Source organism: Bison bison, unplaced genomic scaffold (assembly GCF_000754665.1).
Source record: "Bison bison bison isolate TAMUID 2011002044 unplaced genomic scaffold, Bison_UMD1.0 scf7180017864322, whole genome shotgun sequence".
In the NCBI taxonomy this organism is placed as follows: domain Eukaryota; kingdom Metazoa; phylum Chordata; class Mammalia; order Artiodactyla; family Bovidae; genus Bison; species Bison bison.
The window spans coordinates 231,816-249,241 of record NW_011494894.1 but is presented as its reverse complement, the minus strand read 5'-3'; the positions used below and the strand labels follow the sequence as shown (position 1 = coordinate 249,241).

At 37.9% G+C, this 17,426-nt stretch overlaps 1 protein-coding gene across 1 annotated transcript in view; it reads left to right on the top strand.

Moving 5' to 3' along the window:
- LPGAT1 (lysophosphatidylglycerol acyltransferase 1) overlaps positions 1 to 17,426 on the top strand; it is an 85,015-nt gene that overhangs the window by 60,242 nt on the left and 7,347 nt on the right. Inside the window, exon 6 of the mRNA XM_010853020.1 lies at positions 14,607 to 14,713. Within this exon, the coding sequence (XP_010851322.1) occupies positions 14,607 to 14,713 (107 nt within the window). The remainder of the gene's footprint in view (positions 1 to 14,606; positions 14,714 to 17,426) is intronic.

The window sequence follows — 17,426 nt, the reverse complement described above, 5'->3', positions numbered from 1 at the left end:
ATTGCCTCTTGAACTGAAAGTGACTTTTTTTAATAGCAAAAGGAAACATTGTCCTGTCTTTAGTTTTTCTTATAGAACTTTTCCTTATCACCATAGTTATCACTCATTTCACCTCTAGTTTTGCTATCTAATGATTCTCTTCTTTCTATCTACTTTTCTTGTCATCTCTTGTTTTTTACTGCTTTGCCTCTGTGCCCTAGCTTTACTCTGGAAAAGTCTGGATTTTTTCAAAGCTTCCAGTTGGAAAATGGAAAGTTACCCATTAAATTTAACCTTCAGGTTTTTAGTTCTGCTTGGCTGTTTTTAATTGATGTTCACCACCCCCAAGTTATTTTTTCTTTTCTGCCCCAGCAGTTTTGTCTTTCTTCTTTAAGAAAACAAAACATTTTAGTTTGACACAATTCAGGATGCTGACATTAAATAAGTGGTCTTAATTTAGATTTGACTGTATTATGGATTGAATTCTGTGTTTCTGTAATGAAGTTGATTTGAAAGAGGTGAATCATCATTTCAAATAAGATAAAATCTCCATCCTCTACTTAGAAGATATGCTTAATTTCATCTCAAATTTTTATAAGAAGTTATACATGAAAGAGATTTTTTACTGTTAACACAGAACCAAGAAGCTAATAACCTAAAATCTAATTTGCTAAGTTATTTTCATTGTATGAATCTGGAGAGAGTAAGCTTTGGAAATGAAGCTCTATCCTCTCTTCCTTGACCCTCTGGGGGTTCATATTTTCTTTTTCAGATTTCTCTAGAGTCAAGCATAGTTACCGCCATTGGTATTCAAAAAATGCTTTTTGTTTTCTAAGGAAGTTTTGTTGGAAATATTATAGCTTCCAAATTAAAAAAAATTCTTAGAGTTTAAATTTTAATTGAATAATGGTTAAGCATAACTCTCACTGATCAGTATTTATATTTTATATTTTATAGTTACTTAAAGTCATTGAATTGGATCTGTAAAGTGGAAAGGCTAACTAGGTCTTTTTGTCTAACTTTCCATTTAATACAGGAATACACACACAGACACACACACGCACACACACAGATTACTTAAATATAGACCTTCTCTAGAATCCTGTTTTCAGTCTTCTCTTTTTTCTCCTGTGAAAGAGGTTCATAACAGGAGAGTATGTAGAAATGGAGCCTGTGTAGATGTACCTCTGGCTCTCAGTCTTTCTCCCAAGTTCCACATCCTCACTTGGCTTTCTTTCCTCCACCTGGATACCCTGTCTTCTTTGAACCTCATATGTCTAGAACTGAACTCATTTTCCTTCACACAAACTTGTTTCTTTCCTTTTGGGGTTTATGTTAACATAATTCTACCCTCACCCAGAATGAAAATTTTGGAGTTTTTTGACTCTTCCACTTTAAAATTTTATCCTCTTTCTCAAATTCAGCTGCCAGTTCCTATGAAAGTTACTTCTGTAATGTTTGTTTCTGTTCTCTCTTTTTATCTAAATGCCATAACCTAGCTCAGATTTCAATACTTTTTACCTAGAATATGTCTGCTTATTAAATACTCCCTTTATTGATACTGATACTTTACCCTATCTTTTTTATTTCACTGCTATTCTCCTTTTCCTAAAGCATGGTGCCTTTTTTTCCCCTTTCTTTCTTTTCTTGTTTCTTTATTCCTTTGTTTCTGTCTTTTTTCTTTACTTTTTTTGTTATAGACATTAGTGGAACACAGCACAATTTGAATGAAATCTGTAGATTGTAAATTACATAATAGTAGCAGTGTTCATTTCCTGATTTTTATCATTGAAGCATAGTTATATGAATGACTGTTCTTGTATTTTTAAAAAACATTCATGGAAGTATTTTAGGGGACGCACCATCTATAACTTACTCTCAAAAGTTGAGGAAAGACTATATAGATAGATCAGGAAAAAATATATATGGAAAGATGATAAAGTAAATATGAGAAATAATGATATTTTAGGAATATGATTGAAGCACATATATGAATTCTTTGCAGTATTTTTGTAACTTTGCTTTGAGTCTGAAATTATTTCAAAATTAAAAAAAAATTTTTTAAGTCTTTAGAGAGATACAGAAAAATCTCTGTACCTTCTCCTCAGTTTTGCTGTGAACCTTAAACTACTCTTTAAAAAAGAAAGTCTTAGCAAAAATATTAAGAAGTCATTAGACTCATTGAAAACACAGTAATGATTCTCACCAGTGTTATATTTTGCTTACTGGATAGTTCAGTTCATTCAGCAAGCATTTGTGTCTCAAAGGATGCAACACAAAAAAGATATAATGAATAAATTTGAGGTATAAACAATGCCATCTCATTGTTTATGCCCTCAATGGCATGTTGGTTTGCTATAGCTTTGACTGTTACAAGGAGCAGGACTCAAGTGATACCTTTTCCATGTATCCTGTATCCTAAGTAGACATGCACACCCCTTCACTTAAACTTACCCAGAAATTCTTTAAAGTCCTTATATAACCACATTCTGGTTTTAGAGTATTTACTTTTCTTGTTTGGCTCAGTTGTTCCTGAACATGAAGGGAGGCAGTGATCTAGGTGCTGAGTATTTGCTATCTTTCTTTAAACATAAACCCTAAAGTCACTCTGAATTCTCTCCTGTGTGATCCCAGGTTTGCTACCATAGAGCCTTGATTTATTCCTCTACTGAAGTGAGTAAAAGTTTATATCTGAGTTGCTCAATTATTTTTTTCAGATAGCTGAGTGGCTTAAAAAAAAAAAACAAAAAAACTTTTCTAGTGGATCCAGGAGGAAGCTCTAAATATTATTCCTTAGTATGTTGAGGATGAGGCCTGAGCAGCTTACCTAAGGACGATGACTCAAAGCAAAACTGGGAACTGAGTACTCGGAGATATTCTGATGTGTTAAGTTTGACAGGATCTGTTCTTGTCCATAAATCTATTTTTGGTGACAAGTAGTTTCCGTATTTCTGAGCTATTCTTGTCATACTACCCTTGTGTCAGTTAACCGTGTTGTGTTGTTGATGGCTGTCTACAGATGCACCTCATCAAGTTTTACCCTGGCAGATTACTTTGAATTTAATTAAGTTCAGCAAATTTGAGTTTTCACAGAGGAGCAGGCACTGATTTATACACTGGATATGCAAAGATGAGTACAGCACAGTCTGATAGAGTAAACAGACGCGTAAAAAAATAAACAGAACATAATCTAATAAGCATAGTTACAAAGGGCAGAGTTGGCACCAAGGAGGAATTACTAACTGCAGGAGAGGAGGAGGAAGTCAAAGAGAGAACAAAGGTAGAAGAGAGCCAAGTCCTTGTCTTTCCTGTTAGGAAGTTGATGAATACATTTTAAATTGGACAGTGTAGCATGTTATATAAGCAATGTGGAAGTGAACAGCAAAATAAAGTTGAAAGAGGTTGTATCTGGGAAATAGGTATCTGAGGAGAGAAAAAATAGGTCTATTATTTTTCACCACGAACCTAATAGTACTCTGACTCTTGAAAACTACATGCAAGTCCTTATATAGTGAAAGTTGCTCAATCATGTCCAACTCTTTGCAACCCCATGGACTGTAATCCGCCAGGCTCCTCTGTCCATGGAATTCTGCAGGCAAGAATACTGGAGTGGGTTGCCATTTCCTTCTCTGAAAATCCTAATATAACGTTTACCATATTCTAATGTTAGATTATTTACTTTCCTTGTCCCTCTGCTAGATTATTTAGTTTAAGAAAGCATCAGCAGTTTATCTTCTTCAGTGCTTATTGGCTCCTAACATACCATTGACATAATTGAATTGAGGGTTTAGCCATGTTGTTTGTTAGCTCACATTTTGGAGTCTTTGTGGCATGAAAATTCAAACATTCTAATGAGAAGGTAAGGTATAGAGGTGTCAGCTGCTAAGCATTATTTTATGTCTTTTTTTTTTTTTTTTTAATATAGTTTATCTAGTGATCCTAAATCTGACCCTATGCTTTTTGGTGGAATACTCTGTATTTAGGAGCACATTCTAGATTACTATTAATAAGAATTTTTATTTCTGGAACACTAGGAGCCAGTTTCTCAATTGGATAACTATTGCTATTGCAAAGGTTTATTTCTTTATATCCCACAAGAACTCCTTTTATTTGATTCCAAGAGGACTGGTATTCAGTGCATTTGACACTCTGCCATATTAGGAGATTAGTCATTTTAATATTTTAATCCCATGGTGACCAAACAATCAGACTAATAGCTGTTGACTGCTCTTGAGCGAGCATTTGGTCTTCCCTCCTGGCTGCCTCTTAAAGCAAGAGAAAGTCCAAGCTATTCTAGGCAGATGGTAGGGTAGATTTTCTGTTAAAACACGGCCCCACTCCCTGACACTCACCCCATTTAAAGCAATAGATACTTCACCAACCTCACCACAGTCTTTCACGAGTTAAGTTGGTAAACCCAAACTTCCTCTTTCAGCCTTATTTTTAATGTCACTTTCCTCCTTATAAAGATGTTTTTTTTTTTTAATTTTTATTTTTTATTTTTTTTTCTAATTTTATTTTATTTTTAAACTTTACATAATTGTATTAGTTTTGCCAAATAAAAACTATTTCCAAGTTAGCTCTTGCTAAATTATCCTCAGGTTGATTAGACCTGCTTTTTTATTTATAGAAATAGTGTATTTTTAGGGGCTAAAAAGTAATCTAGATAACTCCCCAAACCATTTGACTGTACTCAGTGTGGTAGAGGTAGATAAAGAGTTTAAAGAACACCACTTATATCACAAAACTGTGTTAAGACAGTATTAAACTATCTAAAAGTAAGAAGTCAGTAATTTCTAATACCATTCATTTAAAAAACAAACTTTGATTTTTAAATTTAAATTTTAAAACATTCCATGAATCAACTCTATTTCAATTAAAAAAAAAAAACACTTCAATGAAAGAAACAAATAAAACATCCCTCTAGTATCAGGATGACTAACTGATTTTCCTAAAAATCCAAATATTAAGGACATTTAATTTGAAAAAAACAAAAAGAAACAAATGATTAAATTTCCTGAGTAGTTGAATTTCCTGCATAGCTCTGGGCATCTCTCTTGTGTCCAGCACTGTGCTGGCTTTATTTTGCTGGCTTCTGCCCCATACGTACATAGTTCAGGAGTCACCCAGAAATTCAAGTGGGGAGCAGACTCAGAAGGCATGGTTCCCACTCAGTGCTTACTTCTGTCTGAGATTCCTCACTTTTCAAATGTTATGGTCACCCTAATATCTGTCCTCTGATTCTTCAATGAGTGAGACGACATGTTCTTATATAAGTCTTGATTCTTTGCGTGGCTCTAACTAGGAACTATTTTGAGGTAAAGAGCTGTAAAAAATGGAAAACACACCTACTTTCCTGTTTCTCCTACTCTCCTGTCTTTCCTGACTCTCCTCTAATATCCGATTGCTTTTAGTTACTCTCCAGTGCCTTCCACTAATTACTTTTTGCATTTTGTCCAGAATTTATAACCATTACCTGTGAACTACTCTACCATTTCAAGAAGCAGAACTCCTCTTGTTTTATTTTATTTAAAACATTTATTTTAATGGATATTAAAAAGTCACAGGAGAGGTGACCTTTAAGAGGTGGAAGAATAGGTTTTGCTCCTAAGGGTGCCCTTGTTAAACTTCCCCGGCCCTTATGCCTTTAAAGTTGTACTGCGTTGTGCCAGTGTAGTGTAGTGCCAGTCGCGCAGTCATGTCTGACTCTCTGCGACCCCATGGACTGCAGCCCGCCAGTCTCCTCTGTCCATGGGAGTCTCCAAGTAAGAATACTGGAGTGGGTTGCCATGCCCCTCTCCAAAAGATGTCAGTGCTCAACAAATTCATCTAAATAATTCACTAAGTGAAAGTTGCTCAGTCGTGTCCAACTCTTTGCGACCCCATGGACTCTTCAGTCCATGGAATTCTCCAGGCCAGAGTACTGGAATGGGTAGCTGTTCCCTTCTCCAGGGGATCTTCCCAACTCAGAAATCAAACCGGGGTCTCCTGCACTGAAGGCGGATTATTTACCTTCTGAGCCACCAGGGAAGCCCTAAAGTGACTATAGACATAGGCTCTGAAGTCAGATGGCAGTGCTAATGTGTTTCTCTGTAAGTAAGACTCGGAATATTTGTATTAAGGTTAATATTGAAATGAAGACATAAGGTGTCTGTATTCTTAAAGAGAGCTCATAGGTGGGTTCCTAAGAATGTGTCCCCAAATTGGCATATCCCAGTTGTGAAAGGCAGAGGAACCAGAGATCAAATTGCCAACATCCGTTGGATCATAGAAAAAGCAAGAGAGTTGCAGAAAAGCATCTTCTTTATTGACTAAGCCAAAACCTTTGACTGTGTGGATCACAACAAACTGTGGAAAATTTTCAAAGAGATGGGAATACCAGACCATGTTACCTGCCTCCTGAGAATCTGTATGCAGGTCAAGAAGCAACAGTTAGAACCCAACATGGAACAACGGACTGCTTCCAAATTGGGAAAGAAGTATGTTGAGACTGTATATGGTCACCCTGCTTATTTAACTTATATGCAGAGTGCATCATGTGAAATGCTGGGCTAGATGAAACACAGACTGGAATCAGGATTGCCAGGAGAAATATCAATAATCTCAGATACACAGATGACACCACCCTTATGGTAGAAAGTGAAGAAGATCTAAAGAGCTTCTTGATGAAAGTGAAAGAGGAGAGTGAAAAAGCTGGCTTAAAACTCAGCATTCAAAAAACAAAGATCATGGCATCTTATCCCATCATGTCATGGCAAATAGATGGGGAAATGATGGAAACAGTGACAGACTTTATTTTCTTGGGCTCCAGAATCACTGCAGATGATGCCTGCAGCCATGAAATTAAAAGATGCTTGCTCCTTGGAAGAAAAGCTATGACCAACCTAGACAGCATGTTAAAAAGCAGAGACATTACTTTGCCAACAAAGGTCCATCTAGTCAAAGCTATAGTTTTTCCAGTAGTCATGTATGGATGTGAGAGTTGAACTATAAATAAAACTGAGTGCCAAAGAATTGAAGCTTTTGAACTGTGGTGTTGGAGAAGACTATTGGGAGTCCCCTGGACAGCAAGTAGATCAAACCAGTCCATCCTAAAGGAGATCAGTCCTGGATGTTCATTGGAAGAACTGATGCTAAAGCTGAAACTCCAATACTTTGGCCACCTGATGCGAAGAGCTGACTCATTGGAAAAGACCCTGATGCTGGGAAAGATTGAAGGCGGGAGGAGAGGGGGATGACAGAGGATGAGATAGTTGGATGGCGTCACCAACTCAATGGACACGAGTTTGAGCAAGCTCCAAGAGTTGGTGATGGACAGGGAAACCTGGTGTGCTGTGGTCCATGGGGTCACAAAGAGTTGGATACGCCTGAGTGACTGAACTGAATTGAGTTGTGAAACACTGCTCATCATCTTCTACAACCTAAATCAGAGCCTTCAGATTTCGTTCTTCTCCAGTTTAAAAATCTTTCTCTGAGAAGCATTCTCATAAGTTGCTAGTAGGAATATAAATCGGTATAATCTTTATGAAGATAATGTAGCAAAATCTTTCAAAATTAACCTTTGACTTAGCAGTTTCACTTCTGTAATTTTATCATATAGATATACACCTATGAATGGGCATTTGCACAATGCTGTAACAAAAAAATGAGAAACTGTCCATCCGTAGGGTGGTTGTTATTGTTCAGTCACTAATTGTGTCAGACTCTTTGCAGCCCAATAGACTGCAGCATGCCAGGCTTTGCTGTCCTTCACTGTCTCCTGGAGTTTGCTCAAATTCATGTCCATTGAGTTGGTGACACTAACCATCTCATCCTCTGCCACTCTCTTCCCCTTTTGCTTTCGATCTTTCCTAGCATCAGGGTCTTTTCCAATGCGTTGGATCTTCACATCAAGTGGTAGAGAATAGGAGGAATTTACGGCTTACCATGTATGAAGAAATTACAATGAAAGTAGAAAATATTTTTAGCAGAATGATTGTGAAAATATGATCTGTAAGAATTTATGGGGTACAACTTAATCTGTATTAATCTGTATTTTAGAGGAAAATGTACAGCCTTAAAAACTTCTGTTAGAGACTTCCCTGGTGGCACAGTGGATAGGAATCTGCCTGCCAGTGCAGGGGACACAGGTTCAATCCCTGGTCTGAGAGGGTTCCAGGTGCCATGGAGCAGCTAGGCCTGTGCACTACAACTACTGAGGCTGCACTTTGGAGCCCTTGAGCTGCAACCACAGAGCCTGCGTGCTTTAACTGCTGAAGGCTGCGCACCTAGAAACTGCGCTCCACAACAAGAAGAGCCGCCCGGGGAGCCTGCACACTGCTCTCCACAACTAGAGGAAGCCGGCGTGAAACACTGAAGGCTCAGCACAGCCAGAAATAATAATATAAAGAAAAGCAAAAAGAACACTTCTATTAAAAAAGAAGACAGTTAAAAATCAGTGATCTAAATGTCTATTTTAAGAAGTTAGAAAAAAAGAAGCAAATGTAATCCTAAAATAGTAGAAGTCAGGGAATAATAAGGGAGAACTTACTGAAATAGAAAACATACAATAGAAAGAAAAATGACATAAAAATTTTTATTTTTTGAAAACATTAACGTGATCAGCTTCTGGCAAGACTGATCAAGAAAAAAAGATCAGTGTTATCGATAGCAGGAATGAAAAGGGGAACATTACCTCAGATTCTGTAGTCATTAAAAAGGAAAATTAAAGGATATTAAGTGCAGTTATTCCAGAGCATCCAAAAGAGGAAATACTTCCTAGCTTCTTTTATGAGGCCAGCATAACTTGGATACCAAAACCTGAACCAAAGATATTATAAGAAAGGAATATTTAAAGGCAAATCTCTTACATGATTATGGATATAAGAGTAACCCAGCAAAATATTTTAAATTCATCATATTATGTACTGAGAGCATATATTTCAGGAATGAAAGTTTGGCTCAACATTCAAAATAAGTTTGGATTTTTAAATAAAATCACTTACTAAATATAAATACCTATTCATGATAGAAACTCTTTGTAGATTTTTAGAATAGAAAGGACTTTCCTCATTCTGATAAAGGATATCTACAAAATTCTTCAGAAAACACCATATTAAAGGATGATATTCTGAAATATTTCTTTCCAAGATCAGGAATAAGATAATGATGCTTTTTAAAAATAAAAAAGAAACTTTTTATTTTGTATTGGGCTATAACTGATGAACAATATTGTGATAGTTTCAGGTGGATGGCAAAGGGACTCCACTGTACTTATATATGTATCCATTCTCCCCTAAACTCCCCTCTCATCCAGGCTGCCACATAACATTGAGCAGAGATCCCTGTGCTGTACAGTAGGACCTTGTTGATTATCCACTTCAAGTATAGCAGTGTGTATGTGTCAGTCCCAAACTCTAAGAACGAAGCTTTTTATCACCACTTTTACAATATTGTATAAGAGGACCTATAATATGCAATAATGAACCCACTGAATAGAAGATATTAACAGTACATTTATCTGATAAAGGGCATGTGTCTGTAATATAGAAATAAAATCTACAAATGGAAAAAATATCTAAAAGTAATCCCTTTAATTAATCACATTAACAGAAGTAGGAAATTATATAAGCATTTCAACAGATGGAAAAAATTGATAAAAGTGCAACTCTTATTCATGATAAAAAAGAAAACTTTTAGCAAATTGTGAATAGAAGGGGATTTCTTTAATCTGATTAATGTTATCTACCAAAGAAATCTACAGCAAGCATATTAAATGGTAAACTACTGAATATTTCCCCCTGAAAAATCAAAAATGAAAGGCAGGGTGCTCATTATCACCACTTCTATTCAACATTGTACTAGAGGTCTTAGAAACGTGATAAGAAAATCGGAAGTGTAAATATAGAGAAGGTAAAAACAAAATTGTCATCATTTGCATTAATTCATCTTCCTACCTGCAAATTAAGATTATAAAATAGTTTGATACAGACATTCAGTCCTTATATATAAATGACTGTTTCATGCAACCAAGCACCCAAAGGGACTTCTTAGGGGAGAAAAGGAGTTAGGAAAAACTACTTCACAAAACTGACTTTTGTTTTTAATTATCTCCCTCTTAAAAACTCACTTTAAGTGGAGATCCAGGCTTGAGATAGGGTGGTAGGCCTTTTGTAACTGACGAGCAAATATACAGGGGGATGAGAAAATGTGAAGTTACTATTATCTAGTGAACACTGAGAACATTTTTCCACAGAAATGTGTTTGTCTAATGGTTCATTCTGCAGGATTTCATGTACAGTGTAGGGGAAGTAGTCTGCAAGCACTCTTAGGAGCTTGTGTATCCTCAGTAACTTCCCTCATAGGAATCTGCTTTCTTAGTTTAAATGGGGAAAGAAGAAAGAGACAATGGAATTCTTGGACTATTATTTCTAATTTGAGGGTTTCTTATAATTCAAAGATAGAAATTATCCTTTGAAGAGAAGGGAAAACACACTTGTTTAAATATCCCACGGACTCTTCCTCTTGAAATTTTCTCTCTCTGTCTCTACTCCTCTGATTATATAAATTTTGATATTAAAAGAACTCTGTCAAGAATTCATTTTTATAATACTTGTAACAGCTGTCCTTTTAGATTTATATGGCTGGCTTGAAGCTGGCTTTTTTATTGCCTCCATGGTGTAAAAGATACACACACACACACACACACTAATATGTGTAAAGCTGGCTTGGGACCTGTTACTTTATTTACTGCTCTTTTTTCCAACATCCCAGGTTTTGTTGCTATTGTCATTCCTAGTGTTCACCCCATCCTTGTGAGTTTACCCTTGAAAAACCTCTCTAGTATTTTACTGGGGTTTTGGAAGGGCATGAAAGTGGACTTGAGTTGAGTCTACTCCCTCTTTTGAAAAGCCAAGAGGTTGGCAGCATCAGCACCTGTGGAAATAAGGTGGAAAGTTGCTAAACATGGGAAGACTGGTTGAAATCTGTTTAAGGAGAACTGAGAACCCCAGGGAGAAGGCAATGGCACCCCACTCCAGTAATCTTGCCTGGAAAATCCCATGGATGGAGGAGCCTGGTAGGCTGCAGTCCATGGGGTTGCTAAGAGTCGGACACGACTGAGGGACTTCACTTTCACTTTTCACTTTCATGCATTGGAGAGGGAAATGGCAACCCACTCCAGTGTTCTTGCCTGGAGAATCCCAGGGATGGGGGAGCCTGGTAGCCTGTCGTCTATGGGGTCGCACAGAGTCGGACACGACTGAAGCGACTTAGCAGCAGCAACAGCAGCAGCAGCAAAGAACCCCAGAACCCCCATCCTGCATGCCATTCCTGGGCTCTTGTTCTTTCCCTGCCCTAGCAAATACTGGAGGCCTGCTCTGGAACCCCAGGTGCAGCTGAGGCAGAGGTCCCGTAATGAGACGAGAATAGCAGGGTTAGGTGATGTCTGTGTGCTGAGTGTTGAGACTCCCAGCCTTCACCTTGCTCTGCTGCCAGAAAACTAGCAACAAGGCCTTTCCTCTCTCTTAGCAGGAAATTCGAGGATCTTTCTGTGAGTAAAGGGCGAATTCAAGAGGAAAGACCAATTTAAATGGCCCAGTCAGATAATCCTCAGGGTGACTGACAGTCAACAAACTCTACTCACAGGCAGAGAACTTTGAATCAGCTGTGTAGTCCCACATCTGTAAATGTGCATGAGCAACAGAGAATCCCCAGATAACTGGGAATCTGATCAGCCTCCACTGTTAAAGATGGAGACAAAAACGAACATAGGAGGGTCATGTGAGAAACAGACTGTATGGCTTCCAAAATCCTCATGGTACATGAGAGTTCATTAACCCTTTTCTCTATTTCTGTGAATGTTTTAAAATTCCCATGATAATTGTTATAGAAATGAGATTCTCATAGAGATGAAATATTATAACAATAATAGCATTCTGTAAAAAAAAGGAACACTCAGATCTCTCAGAAACTAAAAGTATGATAAAAAAAAAGTAAAACTCAGTAAAAGTTTGAAATTTAAATAAGAAATCTCTCAGAAAGGACAAAAAGACAGATGGAAAAAAAATGAATTTCAACTCTGAATCCTATATCTAGTCAAATTATCAATCAGATATGAGGACGGAAAAAAAGACATTGGCAGAAACGCAAGATTTCAAATGCCTTTTCTCAGGAAACTACTGGAGGGGTGTACTCCATCAAAATGTGGAGTAAGCAGAGAAGTAAGACATGAGATACAGACAGCACTAAATCCACTTTAGGAATATGAAGACTCACCAGGATGACAGTGAAGGGCCTTTGCAGGATGAAAACTACAGGCAACACATCCAGAACCTTGCTGAAATTTCCTCACGAAGGTGAAATTGAAAGAATGTCTAATGCGAGTGGATCCCTTGGGAGACGATCTAGACCCGAGTCCATGTGGCCCACTGCCTGGTTTTTAAATAAAGTTGCATTTGAACACAACTACACTAATTTATTTATACCTTGTCTGTGACTGCCTGCACACTACACAAAGCAGAGTAGAATAGTTGTGACAAAGATCTTAATAGCCTGCAAAGTCTAAATATTTTTTCTCTGGCCCTTTAAGGAAAAGTTTGTCGACCTGATCTAGATATTTGATTTTATTTCATTGGTCCATAGTTTATGGTTGAATTAGTTATGTCTACCTAGGAAACAATGCAAATTGCTCAGTCTAGGGAGAACAGAAATTGGAGATGAGAGGAAACATAGCCTTGATTTACCGCCTGGTTTACCTTTGAATGGGCTTCCCTGGTGGCTCAGAGGTTAAAGCGTCTGCCTGCAATGCAGGAGACCTGGGTTTGATCCCTGGGTCGGGAAGATCTCCTGGAGAAGGAAATGGCAACCCACTCCAGTATTCTTGCCTGGAGAATCCCATGGACGGAGGAGTCTGGTGGGCTACAGACCACGGGGTCGGAAAGAGTCAGACACGACTGAGTCGACTGAGTGACTTACCTTTGAATATACTTACATGATTATAATAATGTAAATATCAAATATTGTGATAATTAAAATGACCATACGAGTGCATGGGAAGATGGAAAGGATGTGCCTGTGTGGTGGGTTAGGAAGAGAAAGGAGCTTAACCCTCATCTGTGATCGTCAGCGAGTGAATGTGTGAAGTCGCTCAGTCGTGTCCAACTCTTTGCGACCCCATGGACTGTAGCCTACCAGGCTCCTCTGTCCATGAGATTTTCCAGGCAATAGTCCTGGAGTGGATTGCCATTTCCTTCTCCAAGGGATCTTCCCAACCCAGGGATCAAACCCGGGTCTCCTGCATTGTAGACAGACGCTTTACCGTCTGAGCCACCGGTGGACAAAGTGTATCATCGTGATTTTGTTATTGCTTCTCACAGTCTTCCCCACTTGCATTTCACATCATTCTAGAGTTCTTTTCTGTTAGCCAGGCTTTTTTGTAGTCTCTTCTTCTTTCCCGGTAATTACTTGCTTCTTTATATCCCAGTTTCCTTCTGTTTGGAAAATACATAGTAAGTGATTGAAGGGGAAAATGTGTAGTTCTCCACTGAAAATTAACCCTCCACCCCACCCTACCCCCATCCTGATTTTTGAAAAAAGGTTTACATTTACAAAGATTCAGATGAAATTTTCAACTCTTACAAAGATTCAGATGAAATTTTCAACTCTTCTGAAACCAGAAGGACACACCTGACTTTAATAGTTTTCTTAGCTGAAATTGTAGATGTTTTTCTTCAGTTTAACTTATGAGGAAAGATTATCTGATAAATTTTGTGTTCAACTTCCCCTTTAGTGGTTTATTTTTGTCTTTTTCTGCCCATCTGTCTACTAATAAAATGTGAAATAAAATACACCTGTATTGCTACTTCCCCATGGAATGACCCTTTTCTTTTTTGTGTGTTAAAAGGTGGTCTTAATACTTCCTATGTTCCCAGATTATACACAGGACTCAGCTGCAAAATTTAAAAAAAACAAATCATAAGCCCTAAATCTAAAGAAGCAGCAGTGCTAAATACTAAGAGGGAAAAATCCATTCCTCTGGGGAAGGAGAAACAAAAGGCAGAGGAAGTGGGGGCTGTGTTTTTCATACAAACAAACGTTTTGCAGACTTTAAAAACCACACCTTTATACTTTTGATGAAGAAATCAAGAACACCTTCTTCTCACAATTGGAAAACAAAAAAGGAAAGAAACACTTGTTCAAGGCCCCTGTTCTGTTCTCACTTGCAGTAGATATATGTCACTCATCATCCCAGTCTAGTTCCTGTTGAGTAAGGACAGTCACAGAATCCTTCAGAATCATGTTCCAACAACTACATTCAGTCATGAAACCAGTATTTCTGATATAATTAGCAAAAGGGCACCAATTAATACAGATTCTGTCTGGTTCATAGATATCCCCAACAAAGGAACATTGCTAAGATACATTATTTGGCCTAACGTTTGAGTATTCTAAATGTGTTCTAAGAAAGCTGCATTCTAAAACTTCACTTGTTCCAAAAAACATTCCTACTTAAACCTACAAACATGGAAAGACAGGTATTTCTCAATAATTTTTTGTAGATATAGGATACTCTAAAGCTAAGTTGTGGTTCTGAATGATTTTGACTTCTGAATTAAAGTAGTTTTTGCTTTTTTTCTGACTCTTGATAGAATCTTTCCAGTTAAAGATGTACCCCTGGAGACTGATGACCTTTCTGACTGGCTCTATCAGCGTTTTATTGAAAAAGAGGACCTCTTATCGCATTTTTATGAAACAGGTACACAGAATCCTATTACACGTATTCCTGAAGTTACTGATGGTTTCAAAGATATATTTTAAGGGAGATAACCATTTTTCAATTCTTCAGGCACCCTAAAGGAATCAAAGTATTTCCATATTTTAGAATTTCAGCTTAAAACTTTTATAAAGACAAATAAATGCATGTGAAATTTATCCAGGCCCTTACTTGGTCAGCCAGTGTGGAACAATCAAATGATGAGTAAAACATCGTACAAACATCAAGTTCAAGAGAATACAAGTCTGTGGAAGACTGTAGACATACCTCTGTGATTATATGGTCTATTTTAAGAAATAACAAATATCATTCATGTTTTGATCCTGCACTTGATTGTTTGACCATCACCATGCAGTCATTTTAGATTATTTTTAACTGCATTTTCATGTGCTTATTCTTTTCTTTATGTGGAGGGATAACATTTACATTTTAAGTCTTCATAGATATAACCTTATTACATTTTTCTCCTAGGGAGAAAAAGGTCTATTTACTCTAAGATACCTTTTCTGTACTCAATATTCTGTACTTTCTATGACAACTACAGTGAGATGAAAAACACAGAGAAGGGAAGGAGAAGAGAGGGAGGAAACCAGGAAGTTGGGGAAGCAGGAACTAACCAGCCTGGAGCCCCAGGCAGACCCCAGGTTTTCACAGACAGCTGTGCTGCACACCTGTTTCCAGAGCAACAGGAGTAAGAAGATGAAGAGAAACATGTCCCGGGTCTGAGGATAGCCGTGGGGTTTTAGATGAATAGAGGCCCAGTTTTCTTCCCATCTAGGCTTTTTGGAGACAGAATTAAAGTAGATATTAAATCAGTCTATCAAAGGTTTAATACTCATAATGTTAGTCGCTCAGTCATGTCCAACTCTTTGCCACCCCATGGACTACAGCCCCTGAGCTCTTCTGTCCATGGGATTCTCCAAGCAAGAATACCGAAATGGGTTGCCATTCCTCCTCCAGAGGATCTTCCTGACTCAGGGATCGAACTAGGGTCTCCTGCATTGCAGGCAGATTCTTTACCGTCTGAGCTACCAGGGAAGCCCCCCAGTAGTCATAAGCAAAAGCTGATACTGTTAATTATCTTTAAGGCTTTTGTGTTTGTATTTAGGATTGTTTCACTTTATCCTCAATGAGACTCCTTCCTCATCTTAACTTTCCCACCCGGGGACTTTGGAGTCATGCATATTAATATGACAGCAGCAGGACGTTGTCTGTGCCATTAAAATGCCTAGTAAGGCTAGTTGAACAACATGTCCCTCTCTGCTGTTTTGCATTCCTTGATCTCCAGGATTTTCTTTCAGGATAAGACAGGTGGATGTATTGGGGAGGCCAAAAAGCTTGTTCAGGTTTTTCTATAAGATGTAATGTAAACCCGAACAAACATTTTTGGCAAACCCAACATAAGAAGGCATCAGGTGATTAAAAGGCCAGCAAGGTCCCTCTTCTTATTCATCTCAATCTCTTTATAATATTTGGCCTAAATAGTAGCAACAATAATAGAAACTCTTTTTAAGAAAGCTATTTGCATAACAGACCTTGAAACTTTAAAATGTTCTCTGTAAATTGTTTGTGAAAAGCAAATCCTCTTTCGAATCAGCTTACCCTAGGGGATTATGCTCAAGAACAAAGACTATTTGGAATGCTGAAGAGTGTTTTCAAGATGACCTTAGAAAATATTGTTCCAAAGTGGTCTAGCTTTCCTTTCCAGAAAAGAATTTAAAGACATCAGTTTACTTTATTTCTCCTTTTTATTTTTTTTATTATTGACATATGCCTTTTGAAAAAAGGAATAAACCATGTTGCCTTTTGAAAAGAGTATCAGCCATTTATGGGCTTCCATGGTGGTTCAGTGGTAAAGAACCCACCTGCCAAGAGAGAAGACACAGGTTCAATCCCTGGGTCAGGCAGATCCCCTGGAGAAGGAAATGGCAACCGCTTCAGTATTCTTGCCTGGGAAATCCAATGGACAGAGGAGCGTGGTGGGCTACAGTCCTTGGAGTCGCAAAAAATTTGGGCATGACTTAGGGACTAAACAGCAACATTGGTAATTTACAACCCCTTTTGTGGCAAAAACATTTAATTTGTAAATAGAAGAATTAGTATAAATTACGCTATTTTGAAAAAGAAAATATTTTTTGGCCACAAAGTTTGGCTTGTAGGATCTTAGTTCCCTGACCAGGAGTTGAACCCGTACCTTTGGCAGCGGGCACAGAGTCCTAACCACTTGTCCCTCAAGGAATTCTCTGGAAATTATTTAATTGATTTAATCCTGTGTCCTGGCCATTGTAGAAATCTGTAGGGATACAGTGGAAAACAAGGCAGCCATAGTGCCTGCTCTCCTGCAGTTTGTGTTCCTGTAGGAGACGGAAAGTAAACCAGTCTGTAGAAAAGAGAAAGGTAGATTGGAATCAATACAGACTGTGAAAAGTGCCAAGAAGGAAATAAACATGAAGATACCAGTGACTGGTGGGGAAGGGGAGACAAGACAGTGGTGTTTTTCTGATGTTGGAAAAATGCCCTGAGCCTGCCTTTCATGGAGGTGGAGGGAGGACTATTCTAGGCAGAGAAAAAGGCAAAGGCTCAGAGTTGGGAAAGGGCTCAGTGGTTTGAAAACTGTATCTCAAATGATATCTCTCTTTAAGAGCAAGAAGAAATCAGAGATGCTTTAAAAAAAAAAAAAAAAATGCAGGGCATT